We start from the raw sequence: 18,913 nt of genomic DNA, 5'->3' as shown, positions 1-18,913 counted from the left end.
CCTTAGAAACATCTCCGGGTGGGTCGAAAGGCTGAATCGTGGCAGGACACTTCGATTCCCACCAAGGAGGAATGGCTGCAAACGTTAATGGGAGTTAGCAGAGATGGTGAAACTGATTGATTTGATTAAAGAGGGAGGAAAAAACTCACAATTTACTTTGGTTTTTACTTGGAAACCATTTCTGGACTTTTTGCACGAGGTGGAAAAAGAAGAGAGAAATTTTTGATTTTGGGTTTGACCGATCAGAATCAGTAGAATCAGTAGAAATGGCTGGCTTATACTATTTTGCAAAAGTAAAGAAGTTGGGGTTTGAGGCTCTTACAGGTAGTCCTCAACTTATGACAGTTCGCCTAGTGAATGTTCAAAGTTACAACGGCACTGGGAAAAAAGGGGTACATGATCATTTTTCACACTGTTGCAGCATCTCCATGGTCACCTGATTTACATACGGATGCTTGGCAATCGGTTCATATTTATGACGGGCTGCAGTGTCCCAGGGTCACATGATCCCGTTTTGCGACCTTCTGACGAGCAAAGTCAACCGGGAGGCCAGAATCGCTTAACAACCATGTGACTGACTTAACCGCCATAGAGATTCACTAAACAAAGGCAGCAAGAAAGGGTGTAAAAATTGGGCAAAACTCCCTTAACACATTTTTCACATAGCAACGTATCAATTTTGGGCTCAAAATTGTGGTCGTAAGACGAGGACTACCTGTATCTTATTCTACTGCACCAAAAGGAGTCAGAAGTTGCCTTTTCTTTCTTTTTTACCTTTTCACGACACATTTCCCTTCCCCGTCTCCCTTCCTTATTTTCCTCCTACTTTTTTTTTTTTTTTTTTTTGTATTTTATGTTATAAACTAATTTTAGAAATCAAAATAAAGGTTGAATTGTAGCAACTGGAATTTTTTGTGTGAAATTGAGATGTTTCGCTGCTCGTCCAAGGAGCTACACCAGTCACCACGAGTCAGTTAGGCAGAAAGTTGTTGGAACGTAACAATTCTTACCACACCAACTTCAGGGGTTTCCTCCCTAAAATTCGTTGCAATAGGTCAATGAAAACATCTTCCGTCAGAGGTCTGAGAATTGGACCACGGCCTATTCACAAGCAGGCCGCATGAAAGTCTGCCTGGCGCCTGCACATGTGCACACCCCCACTCACACGAGTGGGTGCTCATGGCCCCACTTTCACGAGTGTCGCAGGCACTCAGGACCTCACTTGCGTGAGTGTCCGGGAGTTCGGAGCCTCACTTGTGTGGGTGTTGTGGGCACTCATTTGACATTCACGCCCATTTGTGCAAGCGTTCATGACCCCTTTCGCGCAAGCATCGTTGTGGCTCGTGGCCTGTTGTGGCCCACCAGCAGCCAGTGGAGCTGGCAGCAGATTCGGACAGTGAGGAGGCTGGGGAGGAAGATGGGCCAGTCCTGGAGTCTGGGAAAGGCTCTGATGAGGGCTCTGTGTCGGAGGCAGAGAGGGGGCCAGGGCCACCTGGGAGTTATCAGCTGCCTTCAGAGTCAGGCATCAGTGGGGCAGAAGAACAGCTGCAGCCTGTTCCCAGTGTGCGCATGAGCAGAGTTGCCAGACAAAGGGAACAGCTAAGGAACAGGGGTCAACTTGGGAGTAAGGTCACAGGTGGTTAATGAATGGCCCCTCCCAGAGGGAATAAAAGAGGAGCGAAAGGGGAGTGGAGTTTGCAGGAGACCATTAGTTCGCTTCATTGGTTCCTGACTCTCCGAGGCTCCTTGCCAAGTTCTGCAGAGATCGGCCTGGCAGCTCTCCAAGCCAGAGAAGGTCTGTGACCGTAAATCCTCCCTTGAAAGACTTTGCTGGAGGTGAATGAGCAGAATTCACAGTCAATTAATAAAAGGGATTTTTGGTCGGGACAAGGAGTTTGCTTCAGGCTCTTGGGAAGCCTCGGTCAGAACATGGCCTTACTCACACAAGAGTTGCTGGCGCTTTGGGTCTCTCTCATCCAAGCGCTCTTGGCCCCACTCGTGGGAGCATCGCAGGTGCTCTGGGCCTAACATATGTGAGGAATGCAGTGTGGGGAGTCTCGAGCCCAAACGCACAGAAACACAACACGGGGAGCATCCACGAATAAAGTCACCATTCTACTTACAGTTCCGGGCCTGGTGAAATCTATGCTGTGTGGGACGCTTTGCTTCATCTGGTTGCTGAAGAGACGCATGCAGACGCTTTGCAGGTCTTCGGGGGTGATCTGAGATGAGCAAAAAAAAACCCACCCCCAAAAGGAAAGTTAGAACTCGTTTCCCTTTAAAAACAACAACAACAACTGGAAGGATAAACAGGTTTTGCGTGGTTGTGGAGAAGGCTGACCACAAGTCTTTCCACTGATGGGGGAGGAAAAGAGCAAAGTTAGAACTGCTCAGGGCACACCAGTAAAGGAGCTTCAAAGTACAGGTAGGCCTCGACGTACGACCGCAATGGAGCCCAGACTTTATGTCACTAAGCAAGACATTTGTTAAGTGAGTTCTGCCTCATTTTGAGACTCTGCTTGTTAAGCGAATCAACTTTTGTAACCTACTGACAAAGCAAAATCAATGGGGAAGCCAGATTCACTTAACAACCAAGTCACTAATTTATCAACTTGTGAGATTTGGGTTAATGTCAGGGTTCCAAATAGCATCCAAAAATAAATCAGAGTCAAAGGCAAAGTATGGCTCAAAGTTCCAATTTATTAAGAGAGCCCTGTTGGCGCATCTGGGAAAACCCAAATCTGAAAGCTTCCCGGTTAGTTCAAGATCTTATCCCCACACCCACAAATCCATCCCATGGTCCAATCTCCCACTGCCATGCTGGCAGCTTCCACCCACCCAGTTCCGGTCAGGTGCAGAGGTGCAAAGACAAAGGATGACCTTGGCTTTCTAGAAAGAATTTTGTTATGGCTGCATATCATCTAACTCCATACAATCCCCCCTCCCATTTTCCCACCATAGAAAATGCCTAGCAGAATAATAGAGAGTGTGGCAGGCCTAAGATCCAAAAGAAAAGATGGCTGCAGGCCTGACACAGTGATTCCCTGGAAATGTGGCAAGATGTGGCAAGAAAAGTCGTAAAATGGGGCAAAACTCACATAAGAGCATCAATTTTGGGCTCAATTGGGGTCTCAAGTGGAGTCTTAGCCCTATTCTATTTTCTATTCTATTTTCAAACCTCTCCGAACTTGGTGAGAGTCAACCTGATACTCAACTCAACAGTGACCCCTTCTGGTGAGAACTGGGGGGAACAACTTAAATGGTTCTTTGCCCAAATTGGGGATTTTCAGGCATAATAAAAAGGGAAACGGGAGCATGCAATTGAAGCTCTATTCTGGGTTTTTTTTTGTTACACGTACTGCATGCAACATGTGCAAAAAAAAGGGGTGGGGCTTTGACTCTTGACTTTTTTTACCTCTATGGGCGCGAGACCCCCCATGCCTGCTCTATGGATGTCCTTACCATCTTGCCATTCACCGTGGCCTCCAGAGAATCCACCAGCTCAGCAGTGACGCCAATGAGGTTGTGATAATCGGCCTGGATTTTGTTGAAGCGCTTGAGGTAGGTCATGGTTTTGCGTTCGGATTCTACCAGCTGTTGGTGGAGCTGCTGTAACGTTTCTGCAAACGTATGGGAGGAAGGAGCAAAAGAAAAAGAAGAGAGAGTGACAGAGAGAGAGACAGACAGAGAGAGGAGAGAGAGAGAGAAGAGGAGAGGGGGCAGAGAGACAGATAGAGAGAGAAAGGGAGAAGAGAGAGAGAGAGAGAGAGAGAGAGAGAGAGAAAAGAGAGAGAGACAGATAGAGAAAAGAGAGACAAAGAAGAGAGAGAGGAGAGAGAAAAGAGAGAGAACAGAGAGAGGAGGGGAGAGAGAGAAGAGAGAGAGAGGGAGAAAGAGAGAGACAGAAAGAGAGAGAGAAAAGAGAGAGACAGATAGAGAAAAGAGAGACAGAGAAAAGAGAGAGGAGAGAGAGAAGAGAGAGGAGAGAAAAGAGAGACAGAGAAGAGAGAGAACAGAGAGAGGAGGGGAGAGAGAGAAGAGAGAGAGAGAAGAGAGAGAGAGAGAGGGAGAAAGAGAGAGAGATGTAGTAAGAACTGATGTTGCATAATAGTTCCCAGTTTGTTCCAAAAACTGTTCTTTTTTTGCAATATTATTTTTTTTTAAAAAAATTGTAGGACAATATATGGATGTCAGATAGTGGCATCACTATAAAGAGACCTCAACTTACGACCAAAATTGAGCCCAAAATTTCTGTTGCTAAGCAAGATCCTCAACTGTTCAACTGTTGTATGTGTGAACAATGGCCATAGGTCATTTTTTTCAGTGATGTCGTAACTCTGAACAGTCACTGAATGAACTATTTGCAAGTTGAGGGCTCCCTGTATTTGTTATATGGCATAACTGCACCCACAGCAAATCTTTGTTTTATTTAAAAAACACAGTGTTCACTTAACGACCGCTGCACACACACAAGAGTTGTAAAATCAGGTCAGTCACATTACTGACCTGTTTTATGGACATCATGACTTATGATCACGATGGGCAGGCTTCATTATGGTTGGAAATCGAGGACTACTTATATACTCTTATCATCAGGAGAGCTACAGGTAGTCCTCGACTTACAATGGTTCACTTAGTGACCGTTCAAAGTTACAACGGCACTGAAAAAAAGTGACTTAGGGCCATTGTTCATAATTATTCCTGTTGGTCACGTGATTTATATTCAGACGGTTGACAACCGACTCACATTTATGATGGTCGCAGTGTCCTGGAGTCATGTGATCCCCTCTTGAGACCGAAGAGCAGAGTCAATGGGGAAACCAAATTCATTTAACAACCGTGATTTAAGAACGGCAGCAATTCCCTTAACAAATATGCTGAGAAAAGTCGTAAAAGGAGGGAACATTCACTTTAACAAATTTCTCACAGAGTGTCAGACCTGCAAGCAATCTTTTCTTTTGGGGATTTCAGGCCTGCCACCCTTTCTACTGTGGGAAAACGGGGGGGGGGGGGGATTATGCGGAGTCGGGTGATATGTAGCCATAACAACATTCTTCTTAGAAACTCAAGGTCATCTTTGTCTCTGCACCTGTCCGGAACTGGATGGGTGGAGCTGCCAGCATGGCAGTGGATGATTGGACCATGGGATGGACTGGTGGGTGTGGGGGGCAAGATCTTGAACTTTCAACTGGGTGGGGAAAACCGGGAAGCTTTCAGATTGGGTTTTTCCCAGATGAGCCAACGTGAAATCTCTAATAAAGTGGAACTTTGAGGAAACTCAAGCCTGGGAGTTTTATTTCGTTGGGGGTGTTTTTTGGAACCCTGACACATAGCCCCATAAATTTTGGGCTCAATTGTGATCTTAAAATTGAGGACTACCTGTACTACAGAGAGCTGAAAAGTCCAAAATTCTCCTTCTAGTTACTACGGATTTACCTTGGCTGCACTGCGTGTTCTCCTTCTGCATTGTGAGAGGATGAGAGCTCAGGAAAATGGGCTTTGGGTGAAAATCAGCACCTCATCGCTGTTTGTTGAGCAGGGACGGGCAGCTGTGGCACCTTTCAGACCTGTGGACTTCAACTCCCAGAATTGCTGAGCCAGCTGGCCACTCTTCTTGAGGGAGAGGGAGGGAGGGAGGGACCCCCAAGGACCCCACAGTTCTCCTCCTCCTCCTTTCCATGACGCCCTGCCCCTTCTAGCACTGATGATGTTACCTAGGTGGGTCATGAAACGTCTGCAAGAAAACCTCCAAGCTGAGCACTGAGGACGCCATCCTCGTCCTCCTCTTCCTCCTTCTCTCCACTACCCCCACCCCCCATCTAGCACTGATGACGTTCCCTAGTTGGGCACGAAACGTCTGCAGGAAAATGCGCAAGTTCAGAGAGGACCAAGGACTTCACTGTTCATCCCTCAGCTACAAATATCCTCTTCTATCGGATAAAGATCTGTCCTTTGGTGGGAAAGGAGTTCATTGAATCAGCAAATTGGAAGAAAGTGAGGCCTCTTTCCCCCCCAAATGCTTCTTCTTACAAACTGCTTCCTTTCCCTCAATCTTTGGATTAAGGATCGTTAAGAGTCTGTAGAGATTCTCAGTCATCCAGGTCCATGGTTGTCCCAAAGCTGATTTTTTTCAGGAGGCAACTGGACTTCCTTGTTTTTTTCTTTTGAAGACGTTTCGCTTCTCCTCCAAGAAGCTTCTTCAGCTCTGACTGGATGGTGGGGAATGGAAGGAATGATGCTCCTTGCAGACAAAGCTGGTCATTTGCATCCTTTTAGAGGGTCCTTGAGGCCACTTGGAGGTTGATCTGTGTCCTCGGGGGTCACCCAAGTACTGCACTCCTGCAGTTCCCCCCCCCCCCCCAAGATTTGCAGAAGAAAAACTGCAGACTATAGGAATCATTTGCACCACTCAGGTGACCCTGAGGACACAGATAAAACCTCCAGCGGTCTTAACAACCTTCTAAAAGAATGCAAATGACCAGCTGTCCCCACTATCCTATCAAAGCTGAAGAAGTTTCTTGGATGAGAAGCAAAATGTCTTCAAAAGGAAAAAATGAGAAAGTCCCGTTGCCTCCTGAAAAAAGCACCTTTGGGACAAGGATCAAGTAACGGACGTCTTAAAGACGGAACATCAAGCACTATCTGGAATCGCCATCTAATAATCAGCCTTCAATATATAATTATTATGTTGTCTAGCCAGTCGATAAAAACATAGCAATTAAATAAAGCTGTGAATCAGAAGCGCTGCTTCTCCTGCGAGACATACAAATGCCGCTAGAGGCTGCCAGAGGCTCTCGTTATTCCCAGCCTGAGAAAATGTTTTTCTCCACTTTATATCGTGCGATAACATCCTGTTATCTAAAGCGGCATTCCTCTACGGGATTTTCAGCCTGGAAAAAAAAGAGAGAGTTCCTTCTCAGCGGGTACAACTGCATGCGCTTATAAGACATTTTCGGAAGGATACATATAAGGTCAGGAGCCTCAGGCCGTCGCTGGCCTTGAGCGTTGCCGACAGAAATTCTTCCAGCCTCGTTTTCAGATCAGATTCCCAAGAATCCTGAAAAACAAAGACGCCCACCGGTGAGAACTGTGGCCGAAGAACGCAGAGCTCATTAGCTTTGCCCTCTCGGCCAGCTCACTGAAACTCGGAGAAATTAACGGCATTGCTCAGAGATAATATTTAGGACAATTTTATAAAGCACTGGAAGACGTTAGTGGAGTTTCTGCAAGTTAAATACAACAATGGACTGTTAATGGAGGGCTCTGAAGAGAGGCTTATTTTAGCTTATTTATTTTAAGAGGTTTTCTTTCAGAACTAACAAATGTTGGGTCGGCCTGAATGATAGATATTATGTCAGAGCTTGCAGGGATCCAACCACACACAAGTAAATAATTCAGCCTGATTCTGTCAGGCCTGCAGCTATCTTTCCTTTGGGATCTTTGGCCTGCCACACTTTCTATTATTCTACTCTGCATTTTCTATGGTGGGAAAATGGGAGGAGGGATTGTACGGAGTTAGATGATATGTAGCCATAACACACTTCTTTCTAGAAAGCCAAGGTCATCCTTTGTCTCTGCACCTTTGAAGCTGACCAGAATTGGATGGGGGGAACTGCCAGCGTGGCAGTGGCAGTGGGACCATGGGATGGGCTGGTGGGTGCAGGGGCAAGATCTTGAACTTTCAACTGGGTGGGGAAAACTGGGAAGATTTCAGATTCGGGTTTTCCCAGATGTGCCAATATGTCTCTCTTAATAAATTGGAACTTTGAGGAATCTTTTGCCTCGGACTCTGATTTAATTTTGGATGCTATTTGGAACCGTGACAGATAGTATGTCAGAGTTTGCAGGGATCCAACCAGCACACAAGTAAATAATTCAGCAGGATTCATTTATAGAAGAAACTTGTTTATATACAATAATTTAAAATGTGATGCATGTATACAATACCCATGCAGCTCTTGCAACATGGTAGTAAGGACAAGGACAAAAAGCAGAAGTAGAAGCAGAAATCACAGGTCGTAAGTGTGGGGGGGGGAAAAAAACCAGACCTAAGTTAGCATTTTTCAGTGCCGTTGCAACTTTGAGCGGCCGCTAAACAAACGGTTGTAAGTCGAGGACTATCTGTATTCAACTTTGACAAAGCTACCGTACTTTTCGGACTGTAAGACGCACCAGAATATAAGACTCACCATGATTTTGAAGAGGTAATTTTTTTTTTTTTAAAAAAAAAAGGGTTTTGCACTCTGCAGGCTTCCCAAACCCTTTGCACGCCTCGTTTTTTTAGAAAAAGCCTCCTAAAGGCTATGCCAGTGATGGCGAACCTTTTTTGGCTCGCGTGCCACAAGTGGGGGGAGCGCAGGGGGGTCGTGTGCGGGCGTGCCGCAGCCATAATACAATGCGCGCCCCCCCCGTGTGCATGCGCGCACAACAGGCACGACCCCGCCCCCAATTTTTACATGCTTTTTTCGCACTCCCCAGGCTCCAGAGGCTTTATAGGAGCCTGGGGAGGGCGAAAAGAGCCTCCCCCGCCCCTCCGGAGGTCCTCCGGAGGCTTCAGGGACCGTCCAGAGGCTTCCCTGAAGCCTTCGGAGCACTTAAAACGACCCTCCAAGCAAACCGGAAGTGACTCCGGATGGTCCCTGAAGCCTCCGGAGGGCCTCTGGGGAGTGCGGGGGGGGGCCTCTTTTCGCCCTCCCCAGGCTCCTATAAAGCCTCTGGAGCCTGGGGAGGGTGAAAAATGGCTTTTAAAAACGGTGAACTCAGCTGACAGGGCAGCGCCTCGCGTGCCCTGACAAATGGCTCCGCGTGCCACAGGTTCGCCATCACTGGGCTATGCACATCCATTTTTGCAAAGGGGGTGGGATTTCGGTAGGCCAAAAATGCTGCATTCAGTGTATAAGACGCACCAGATTTTTACCCTCTTTTTTAGGGGAAAAAGGTGTGTCTTATACTCCAAAAAATACGGTAAGTGTCGCACCCAGACCGAGGAGCCCCCATTTCCGATCAAATCAAGGACTTACCTGGAAAAGCTCTTTGAAGGACGGGTGGATCATAGGGTTGGGCACAAAAGGCAGGGCATAGAAAGGGAGGAATTCCGTCGTCTGGCTCAAAGCTGCCCCTTTGGTCTCCAGGTAGGTTTTGAAATACGCAATCCGTTCGTCCAAAGCTGCTTTATCCTGAGGAAAGGAAGAAAGACGGGTTAGCATGAAGGTCTAGGCAGAGGAAGAGATGCCTAAGGGTAGGAAATAGAGTTTTGTTCAGTATCACGTGAAGTCTTAATACCACTTTATAAGGCCTTGGAAAGGCCACACTTGGAATATTTGCATTCAGTTTTGGTCACCACGATGTAGAAAAGATGTGGAGACTCTAGAAAGAGTGCAGAGAAGAGCAACAAAGAGGATTAAGGGGCTGGAGAGTAAAACATACGATGAACGGTTGCAGAAACTGGGTAAGTCTAGTCTAGTGAAGAGAAGGACCAGGGGAGACATGATAGCAGTCTTCCAATATTGGAGGGGCTGCCCCAGAGAGGAGGGGATCAAGCTATTCTCCAAGGCACCCGAGGGTAGAACAAGAAGCAATGGGTGGAAACTAATCAAGGAGAGAAGCAACTTAGAACTTCTGAGGAGAAACTTCCTGACAGAACAATTAATCAGTGGAACAGCTTCCCTCCAGAAGTTATGAATGCCCCAACACTGGAAATCTTTAAGAAGATGTTGGATAGCCATTTGTCTGAAGCAGTATAGGGTTTCCTGCCTAGGCAGGGGGTTGGACTAGAAGACCTCCAAGGTCCCTTCCAACTCTGCTATTGTATTATTATTGTATTTCCTGCTGGAGTTCTGGAAGGAATCACTCTTTAAACTCAACACCTGATATTCATCCTCCATGGGCGCTATTACCCATAGGTCGAGGTTGAGACACTGGAAAGAGTGCAGAGAAGAGCAAGAAAGAGGATTGGGGGACTGGAGGATCCTCTTGTTGGTTAGGTAAAGGTAAACGTTCCCTCGCATATATGTGCTAGTCGTTCCCGACTGTAGGGGACAGTGCTCATCTCCGTTTCAAAGCCAAAGAGCCAGCACTGTCCGAAGACGTCTCCATGGTCATGTGGCCGGCATGACTCAATGCCGAACGCTGTTACCTTCCTACCAAAGGTGGTTCCTATTTTTTCTATTTGCATTTTTATGTGCTTTCGAACTGCTAGGTTGGCAGAAGCTGGGACAAATCATGGGAGCTCACTCCATTAGGTGGCACTAGGGGTTCTAACCGCCGAACTGCTGACCTTCGGATCGACAAATTCAACATCTTAGCCACTGAGCCACCACGTCCCTTATAGATATATAATGAGATATATTATGTCTATATCACCGTCCCTTAGATAGATAGATGAATAGATAGGTGGAAGGAGAGACAGACAATGAGAAAGATAGATAGGTTGATCTCTATCTATTTAGTTTTTAATCTATCTACCTATCTATCTTTCTCATTGAATCCATCCATCCATCCATCCATTCATCCATCCAGGCAAATAGATAAACAGAGAGATGATATGGATAGGTAGGTAGGTGATAGATAGATAGATAGATAGATAGATAGATAGATAGATAGATAGATAGATAGAAAGATAGAAAGATAGATAGGTAGATCTCCGCCCCTCTATTTATCTATCTATCTATCTATCTATCTATCTATCTATCTATCTATCTATCTATCTATCATCTATCTATCTATCTATCTATCTATCTTTCTCATTGTATCTATCTATCTATCCATCCAGGCAAATAGATAGACAGACAGATAGATGAGACAGAAAGATGATATGGATAGGTAGGTAGGTGATGATAGATAGATAGATAGATAGATAGATAGATAGATAGATAGATAGATAGATAGAAAGAAAGAAAGAAAGAAAGAAAGAAAGAAAGAAAGAAAGAAAGAAAGAAAGAATAACTTTGTCACTTTGAATGTACGCTAATCCGCATACATTAAAATGAAATTTTGTTGCATGCAGCTCTCAAAAGCTGACCACCTCCAATATCTAAGGAGAAGTTTCCTGATAACCAGGACAATCAATCAGTGATATGGCTTCCCTCCCAAAGCTGTGGGGGCTCCACCATGGGAGGTTTTAAAGAGGAGACTGGACGGCCATTTGACTGAAATGCCTGAGAAGGTAGTTGGTCTGGAAGGCTTCCAAGTTCTCTTCCAACTCTTGTTATTCTTGTAAATACTTGCCGTTTTGGACAAAGGCAACCGGCCAAGCCCACTTCAATGTTTACCCAGCCGTTTTAATTGAGCGGGGACTGGCACCAAGAAAGGAGACAGGCCACCCAGCAAGATTTGCCTTTTTCTGAGATAACATCAATTCTCACCTCTTCCATCAAACAGTCGGCCTGCAGGTGAGTTTCTGGCACCAAGAAAACAGCTTTGCGCAGCCAACTGAGCTATCTGGGTATCCGATGACTAAACCAGCCGGCCACAAGTTTGGAAATGGGCAGAGTGCCAGTCCTCCCCATGAAGAGCTTTTGTTTCTTCCCTTCAATATAATCTTGAACGGTGAGAAAAATCACACCTTTCCCACCACCCACCAGCCACTTCGTTCGAGGCAAATCCAGTTTCCCTGAGGTCTAAAACGTCCCACTGGCAGCGAATAGTATCAGAAGATACTCAAACAAGATGCCACTAGTCCTTGACGTACGACCACAATTGAGCTCAAAGTTTCTGTTGCTAAGCGAGACAGCTGGTAAGCGAGTCTTGCCGCATTATGCGACCTTGGTGGCCATCACTGGGGAATGGCGGCAATTGTTAAAAGTTAGTAACACGGTTAAGGGAACCTGGCTTCCCAATTGGGATGTCAATAGGTATTGGATTTTATTTCATATGGGTTGGACACCTCTTCGCAACTAACAACAACAATGATGGGTGAGGTCACCATACAGGTAGTCCTTGATTTACAACCATAATTGGAACTAAAACTTCCATTGCTGGGCGATTGTTAAATGAGATGCATTTCAATCAGAAGAGAGTTGGAAGGGACCTTGGAGGTCTTCTAGTCCAACCCCCTGCCTAGGCAGGAAACCCTATACCGTTTCAGACAAATGGCTATCCAACATCTTCTTAAAGACTTCCAGTGTTGGGGCATTCACAACTTCTGGAGGCAACTTCTGTTCCACTGATTAATTGTTCTCACTGTCAGGAAATTCCTCCTCAGTTCTAAGTTGCTTCTCTCCTTGATTAGTTTCTACCCATTGCTTCTTATACAATACAATGGCAGAGTTGGAAGGGACCTTGGAGGTCTTCTAGTCCAACCCCCTGCCTAGGCAGGAAACCCTATACCATTCCAGACAGATGGCTATCCAACATCTTCTTAAAGACTTCCAGTGTTGGGGCATTCACAACTTCTGGAGGCAACTTCTGTTCCACTGATTCATTGTTCTCACTGTCAGGAAATTTCTCCTTAGTTCTAAGTTGCTTCTCTCCTTGATTAGTTTCCACCCATTGCTTCTTGTCCTGCCCTCAAGTGCTTTGGAGAATAAGTTGACCTCCTCCTCTTTGGGTCAGCCTCTCAAATACTGGAATACGACAAAAGGTTGCGTTTGATTTTACAACCTTGGTGCCCTGGTTCTTAAGAAAATCACGGCAGTCGTTAAGTGAACCGTGCAGTCATTAAGCAAATCTGCTTTCTTCCCCCCACCCACCCACAAAGTGTGATCACATGACCTTGGAACAGCTTTTTAAATTAATATGGACCCCAATACACCAAACGAGGGCAGGATCAAGACCTTCTCCTATCCAACATCCCAGCAGGCAGCGTTAAAGTGAAAATATGGTTCGACATCTCAGGTTTGCAGGCAAAGCGGCGGTTGGAAGAAATGAAAGAGGCCGGACGTGAATTGTGAAAAACGAGATGATGCTCAACAGAAAACAGGCGCTTCTCATTTCCGACTGCGAAGAGATGCACATGGAGGATTTTTTGCACCCAGGGGGACTCAGCTTCTGGGCTAGGCCCTGATGGAACGGGGCTCAAATCAAATCAAACTTTCATTAAGGCCTCTGGGCCAGAAAGACGCAACGAAGCTCCGCAATTAAAAATAAATAAAAATAGACCCACATGCTAGGATGGAGGCACAAGGCAATAAAAGAGGGAAAACAAGGAAGTCCAGCTGCCTCTTGAGGGGGGGGAAAGAAGCACTTTTGGGGCAACCGTGTGCTGGATGACGGAGAATCTCTACGGACCTTTTAGCTACACAATTTGGGGTGAAGACCCTTGGAAAGGAGAGATGGATTTCCAGAGGAAAAATGGCAGACTACAGGAACCATTTGCACCACTCAGGTGACCCCAAGAACGCAGATAAATCTCCAAGTGGCCTCAACGACCCCCTAAAAGGAATGCAAATGACCAGCTGTCTGCAAGGAGCATCAATCCTTCCCTTCCCCACCATCCACTCAGAGCTGAAGAAGCTTCTTGGAGGAGAAGTGAAATGTCTTCAAAAGAAAAAAAAACAGAAAGTCCAGTTGCCTCTTGAAAAAAAAGCCCCTTTGGGACAACCCTGGACCTGGAGGACTGAGAATCCGTGGTGAAATTCATTTTTTTTCTCTACCGGTTCTGTGGGCGTGGCTTGGTGGTCATGTGACCGGGTGGGCATGGCTGCACAACTGACTCACACACAACGTCAAAGCAGCTGGACAAAGCAGCAAAATGTCCTCTGCAACACGCAGGAACCTCGCAGAGTCACAGAGAGCTCCAAAACCAACTCACACCTCACACGAAAATAACACAAAAGCTGCGCAACTGACTCCCACGCAATGCCAAACCAGCTGGGCTTCCCACAAAACGGCCCCTGCGACAAGCTCACAGGTAATCAGGCACCGCCGATTGTTGTAACTTTTTTAAAACTCTTTTTTGGGTTGACAGCCGGTTTTACCCCTGATGAGAATCTCTACAGACTTTAAGGCAGTGATGGAGAACCTCATTGGCAACGAGTGCCGAAAAGCTTGCGCAGAAATATTGTGCGCACACGCATACGCGCCCATCGGGGCTGCGCTCTGGAAAGGCCCAACCTTTGGGCTCTAGCGCACAGGCACGCACAACGATCAACTGACCGGCGCGCATGCTCACACCGGTTTTCGGCACTTCCGCACGCATGAAGGGATGAAGCCTTGGAAAAGCCGAACTTCCAGGTTCTGGAGCACATGCGCAACCGACAGTCAGCTGGCCAGTGCGCAGGCGCACAGCGGTTTTCGGCACTGCGGTGCATGCGAAGGGCAGCTGATCGACACAGGCGCACGCGTGCCAGAAACCCAGAAGACAAACGGGCGTGGGCGTTGCGTGTTGGGTGACATGGCTTTGCATGCCACTGAGCACGCGTGCCATAGTTTCGCCATCACGGCTTTAAGGCAATAAAAGTTTTTTTCAAGCATCTGATTTTAGAGGAGGATGGGTTTCAAAGGCGGCTTCTTGGCAAAAGGGGCCGTTGGGGTTGGTCCTCAACATACAACCATCGGTTGAACGATGGTTCAATGTTACGACGGCACTGGAAAAAGGGACTTACGACCGGTTTTCACGCTTACGATCATCGTAGCAATCCCCACTTTCATGTGAATAAAATTCAGGCGCTTGGCAACTGACTCATATTTACGACGGTCACAGTGTCCGGGGGGGGGGTTGTCACATTATCCCCTTTTACGACCCTCCACAAACAAAGTCCGTGGGGAAGCCAGATTCATTTAGCAACTGTGTGACTTGTTTAACAATTTCAGGTGTTCACTTAACCACGGTGGCAAGAAAGGTCATAAAATGGTCAAAACTCACTTAGCAACGGAAATTTTGGGTTGTCCATCAAGGACCACCTATAATTTCAGGATAATACAGGTAGTCCTCGACTTACGGCCACCACTGAGCCAACATTGCGAGACATTTGTTACATAAATTTGCTCCTTTTTACGATCTTCTGTGCCACCGTTATTAAGTGAATCCCTGCAGTTGTTAAGTTAATCACACAGTGGTGGTGAAGTGCTTATGAAAAGGTCACTAAAGGTGATCACATGACCCCGGGACACTGGAACCGTCATAAACCGATTCGCAGTTGCTCATTTCAACAAAAGAATTTAGGATAGGTGATTTAAAGAAGACAATTTGGAGTGGTGCGGTGGCTTAGAGGTGGAGCTCTCGCCTCACAGTCAGCAGGAGGTGAGTTTGATCCTAGGTAGAGGCTGATATTTCTCTCTCTTGGTACACTGAGAATATATCTGCTGAACAAAACTCCGCATTGGCAACAGGGAAGGGCAGCTGGCCAGTAAAACACCCTGCTAGCTCCATTCAGTTACCCAGACCCTGCCCCGCAAGGGATTATGGGGCCATTAAAAGGAGATGATGATTTAGAGATGAAAATTTACCGGCTTCCCCACGGCGTGCTTCAATAGGAAGATGGCGAAGTGGATGTGTAGGTAGAACTCCAACTTCTGAGCCACAGCTTCTTGCTCTCGGACGGAGGAAGGGATGTGCTCTTCCCACAGCTCAAAGAAGACGTCCTGGTCTCCATCACTAAAGGACATCAGCAGATCCTTCCAAAGAGACAAAAAAAAAAAACCCAAGTTAGATCTTTGGGAAATTATTTAAGATGGTAGAAATGGAAATGTCTTATTTTGCATGTTCCATTTCTGAACGCCCACTTTGGGTTTTGGCCAAGAACCAGGAGACAGTGAGTTCTAGACCCACCTTAGGCATGAAAGCCGATTTGGGTACATTGGGCCAATCCACAGGAAATTGAGAGTTCTAGTCCCACCTTAGGCATGGAAGGCTGGCTGGGTGACTTTGTTCCAATCACTCTCTCAGCCCAACTCCTCCCACAAGGTTTCTGTGGTGAGGAAAACAGGAGGAAGCACTTGAGATACATAAACAGTAATAAAGCAGTGAGCGGCCGGAAGGGGTGAGCGGCAACTGGGCGACCGGGGACAGGGGCAACCGGGGGTGGGTTTTAGCGGTTCAGCAAACTGATTCAAATTGTCCCTAACGGTTGAATTTCATCCCTGCTGCAGCTTCTAGGTGCCATTTTTAAATGATAAAACCCCAACACAGGCATAGCATAGGGCCGGGAAGGTGAAACTATGGCGCATATGCCACAGGTGGCACATGGAGTCATTTGTCAGGGCATGCAAGGCGTTGCCCTGTCAACTGGCCAGCACGCACATGCGCACTGGCAAGCTGAGTTCAGCCTTTTTTAAAGCCATTTTTCACCCTCCCCAGGCTCCAGAGGCCTTATATGAGCCCGGGGAGGGCGAAAAGAGCCTCTGGAGTGCAATGAAACGGTCCTATGGGCAAACCAGAAGTTTGGGAACGGACATCCGGTTTGCTCATAGGGTCGTTTTTAGTCCTCCGGAGGCTTCAGGGACCTTCAGGAGGCTGATAGGGTCAGTTTAAGCTCTCTCTCAACGCTCCGGAGGACCAAAAACGACCCTACGAGCAAACCGGAAGTCACTTCTGGTTTTCTCATAGAGCCGGTTTAAGCCCTCCAGAGCCTTCCGGGCGGGCTTAAACCGGCCCTACAAGCCTCCTGAAGGTCCCTGAAGCCTCCGGAGGGCCTCCGGGGGGGCGTGGAGGCTGTTTTCACCCTCCCCAGGTTCCTATAAAGCCTCTGGAGCCTGGGAAGGGCGAAAAAAGCATGCAAAAAATGGGGGGGATCGCCTCTCATGCGTGCATGAGCACTGGAGGGTGGGGGTTGCGCATTGCATTATGGGTGCGGCACGCCCACGCACAACCCCCCTGCGCTCCCCCCCTTATGGCAGGTTTGCCATGGCTGGTATAGGGTCTCCTGCTTGAGTAGAGAGGTGGGCTAGAAGACCTCCAAGGCCCCTTCCAACTCTGTTGATGATGGTGACACCTCCCCGCTTAAAGGAAGCGTTACCTGAACGATTACAGCCTTGGAGTCTTTTGCAGAATTGCTTCTAGTTTTGGGGAGCGGCTTCCCTTTTATTTTACATTCTTTGGTAAATGTCTTCACCGTGTCTTCAAATTCAGCAAAATCCAAATACTGCAAAGGCAAAAAGGCAAAGGAGAATCTGTCACACGTTTCCCATTGAAGACCATCGGCAAAGAAATATTAGAGAAAATGTCTATGGAGATTCCTCCAAGTCACGATTGTCCCAAAGGGGCTTTCTTTTTTTTCAAGAGGCAACTGGACTTTCTGGTTTTTTTCCTTGAATACGTTTCACTTCTCATCCAAGAAGCTTCTTCAGCTCTGATTTGGATGGTGGGGAATGGAAGGATTGATACTCCTTGCAGGCAGCTGGTCATTTGCATCCTTTTAGAGGGTCATTGAGGCCACTTGGAGTTTTATCTGTGTTCTTAGGGTCAACTGAGTGGTGCAAATGGGGGTGGAGCCTCATCTATCTCCAGTCTACAACATGGTCCTTTCAGCAGCTCCAGGAATGTTCCATTTGCATCACTCAGGTGAGCCTGAGGACACAGGTAAAACCTCCAAGTGGCCTCAACCACCAAGCATCTTTTGATATTACTGAAAATGTTTCCAGGGGTTTTCTGGGGTAGAAAAGGCTGCAGGGTTTCAGGGGGAAGGTACTGTTCATTTAGTGGCCGTTTGAAGTTACAATAGCATTGAGAAAAGGGACTTATGACTGTTTTTCTCAATTGCAACTGTTGCAGCGTCCCCATAGTCAAGTGATCAAAATTCAGACACTTGGCAACTGACTCATACTTATGACCATTGTTGTGATCCTCTTTTGCGATCTTCTGACAAGCAGACTCAATGGGGAAGCCTGATTCACTTAACAACCGTGTTCCTGACTTAACAACTGAAGGAATTCACTTAACAACCGTGGCAAGAAAGATGGTAAAATGGAGCAAAAGTCACGTAAAAACTGTCTCGCTTAGCAACAGAAATGTTGGCCTCAATGATGTCAAAAGTGAAGGATTACCCATATCTGTTTCTTTAGTCTCCATATTATCACTTTCCTCAGTTTTTATTTTACAGGATGTGTTTTTAATTTGTGAACCAACTGGAGACATTACAAGACATGACAAGATGGCTGGCCTACATATTGGATTTATAAATAAAGCCATAGGGGCAAAGGGCTTGGCAACGGCTTCCATCCCAGGGGTGGGGGCCCTTTGGGGCTCGACGTGTCAAAAACTCAAGGAAAGCCTACCTCTTTCACCATTCCCAGCAGCTCTGCTTCATAAGCAAGCACGTCACCCATCATCAAACGTCAAACAAGGAGAAGCTGCAACATAGTTTGAATATGGGTCACTGGACATACTGCTAGATAAAGCTTTTGCAATACGTATCCTGAAACCGTCTTTCAAATCGTTCCAATATTTTTCATATCTGAATCAGATTATTTTTAAGTGGGACTGGCCAGGCTGCAGGGCGAAGGATTTGTCATTCAAAAGGTGGGGATTTTTTATGCTGTTCTAAGTAGAATAGAACCAAACATATTGGAATGAAGAATAGAATAAGAATAGAACTGAACAGAACATATTGGAATGAAGAATAGAATAGGAATAGAATAGAATAGAATAGAATAGAACATATTGGAATGAAGAATAGAATAGAACTGAACAGAACATATAGGAATGAAGAATAGAATAGGAATAGAATAGAATAGAATAGAATAGAATAGAACATATTGGAATGAAGAATAGAATAGAACTGAACAGAACATATTGGAATGAAGAATAGAATAGGAATAGAATAGAATAGAATAGAATAGAACATATTGGAATGAAGAATAGAATAGAACCGAACAGAACATATTAGAATGAAGAATAGAATAGAATAGAATAGGAATAGGAACGTCCATGGTGGAAGCCAGATTCACTTAACAACCGTGTCACTAACTTAACCACTGCAGGGATTCACCCAACAACTGTGGCAAGAAAGGTTGTAATATATGACCAAACTCACTG

General features: G+C 46.3%; 1 protein-coding gene across 2 annotated transcripts in view; it reads right to left on the bottom strand.

Annotated features, from left to right (window-relative positions):
• Positions 1-18,913, bottom strand: part of ARMC9 (armadillo repeat containing 9) — a 121,322-nt gene that overhangs the window by 95,382 nt on the left and 7,027 nt on the right. For both annotated transcript variants that reach the window (XM_081956039.1, XM_081956040.1), the window contains exons 2-9: positions 18,154-18,228; positions 16,896-17,021; positions 15,388-15,555; positions 9,021-9,176; positions 6,965-7,057; positions 5,437-5,461; positions 3,463-3,620; positions 2,124-2,222 (exon numbers count right to left, since the gene is read on the bottom strand). In XM_081956039.1, coding sequence (XP_081812165.1) covers positions 2,124-2,222; positions 3,463-3,620; positions 5,437-5,461; positions 6,965-7,057; positions 9,021-9,176; positions 15,388-15,555; positions 16,896-17,021; positions 18,154-18,207 — 879 coding nt within the window. In that variant the 5' untranslated portion in view covers positions 18,208-18,228. The remainder of the gene's footprint in view (positions 1-2,123; positions 2,223-3,462; positions 3,621-5,436; positions 5,462-6,964; positions 7,058-9,020; positions 9,177-15,387; positions 15,556-16,895; positions 17,022-18,153; positions 18,229-18,913) is intronic.

Source organism: Natrix helvetica, assembly GCF_964273705.1.
Source record: "Natrix helvetica genome assembly, chromosome: 5".
Lineage (NCBI taxonomy): Eukaryota > Metazoa > Chordata > Lepidosauria > Squamata > Natricidae > Natrix > Natrix helvetica.
The sequence above is the reverse complement of the archived record's forward strand: the minus strand, read 5'-3'. Positions and strand labels throughout refer to the sequence as shown.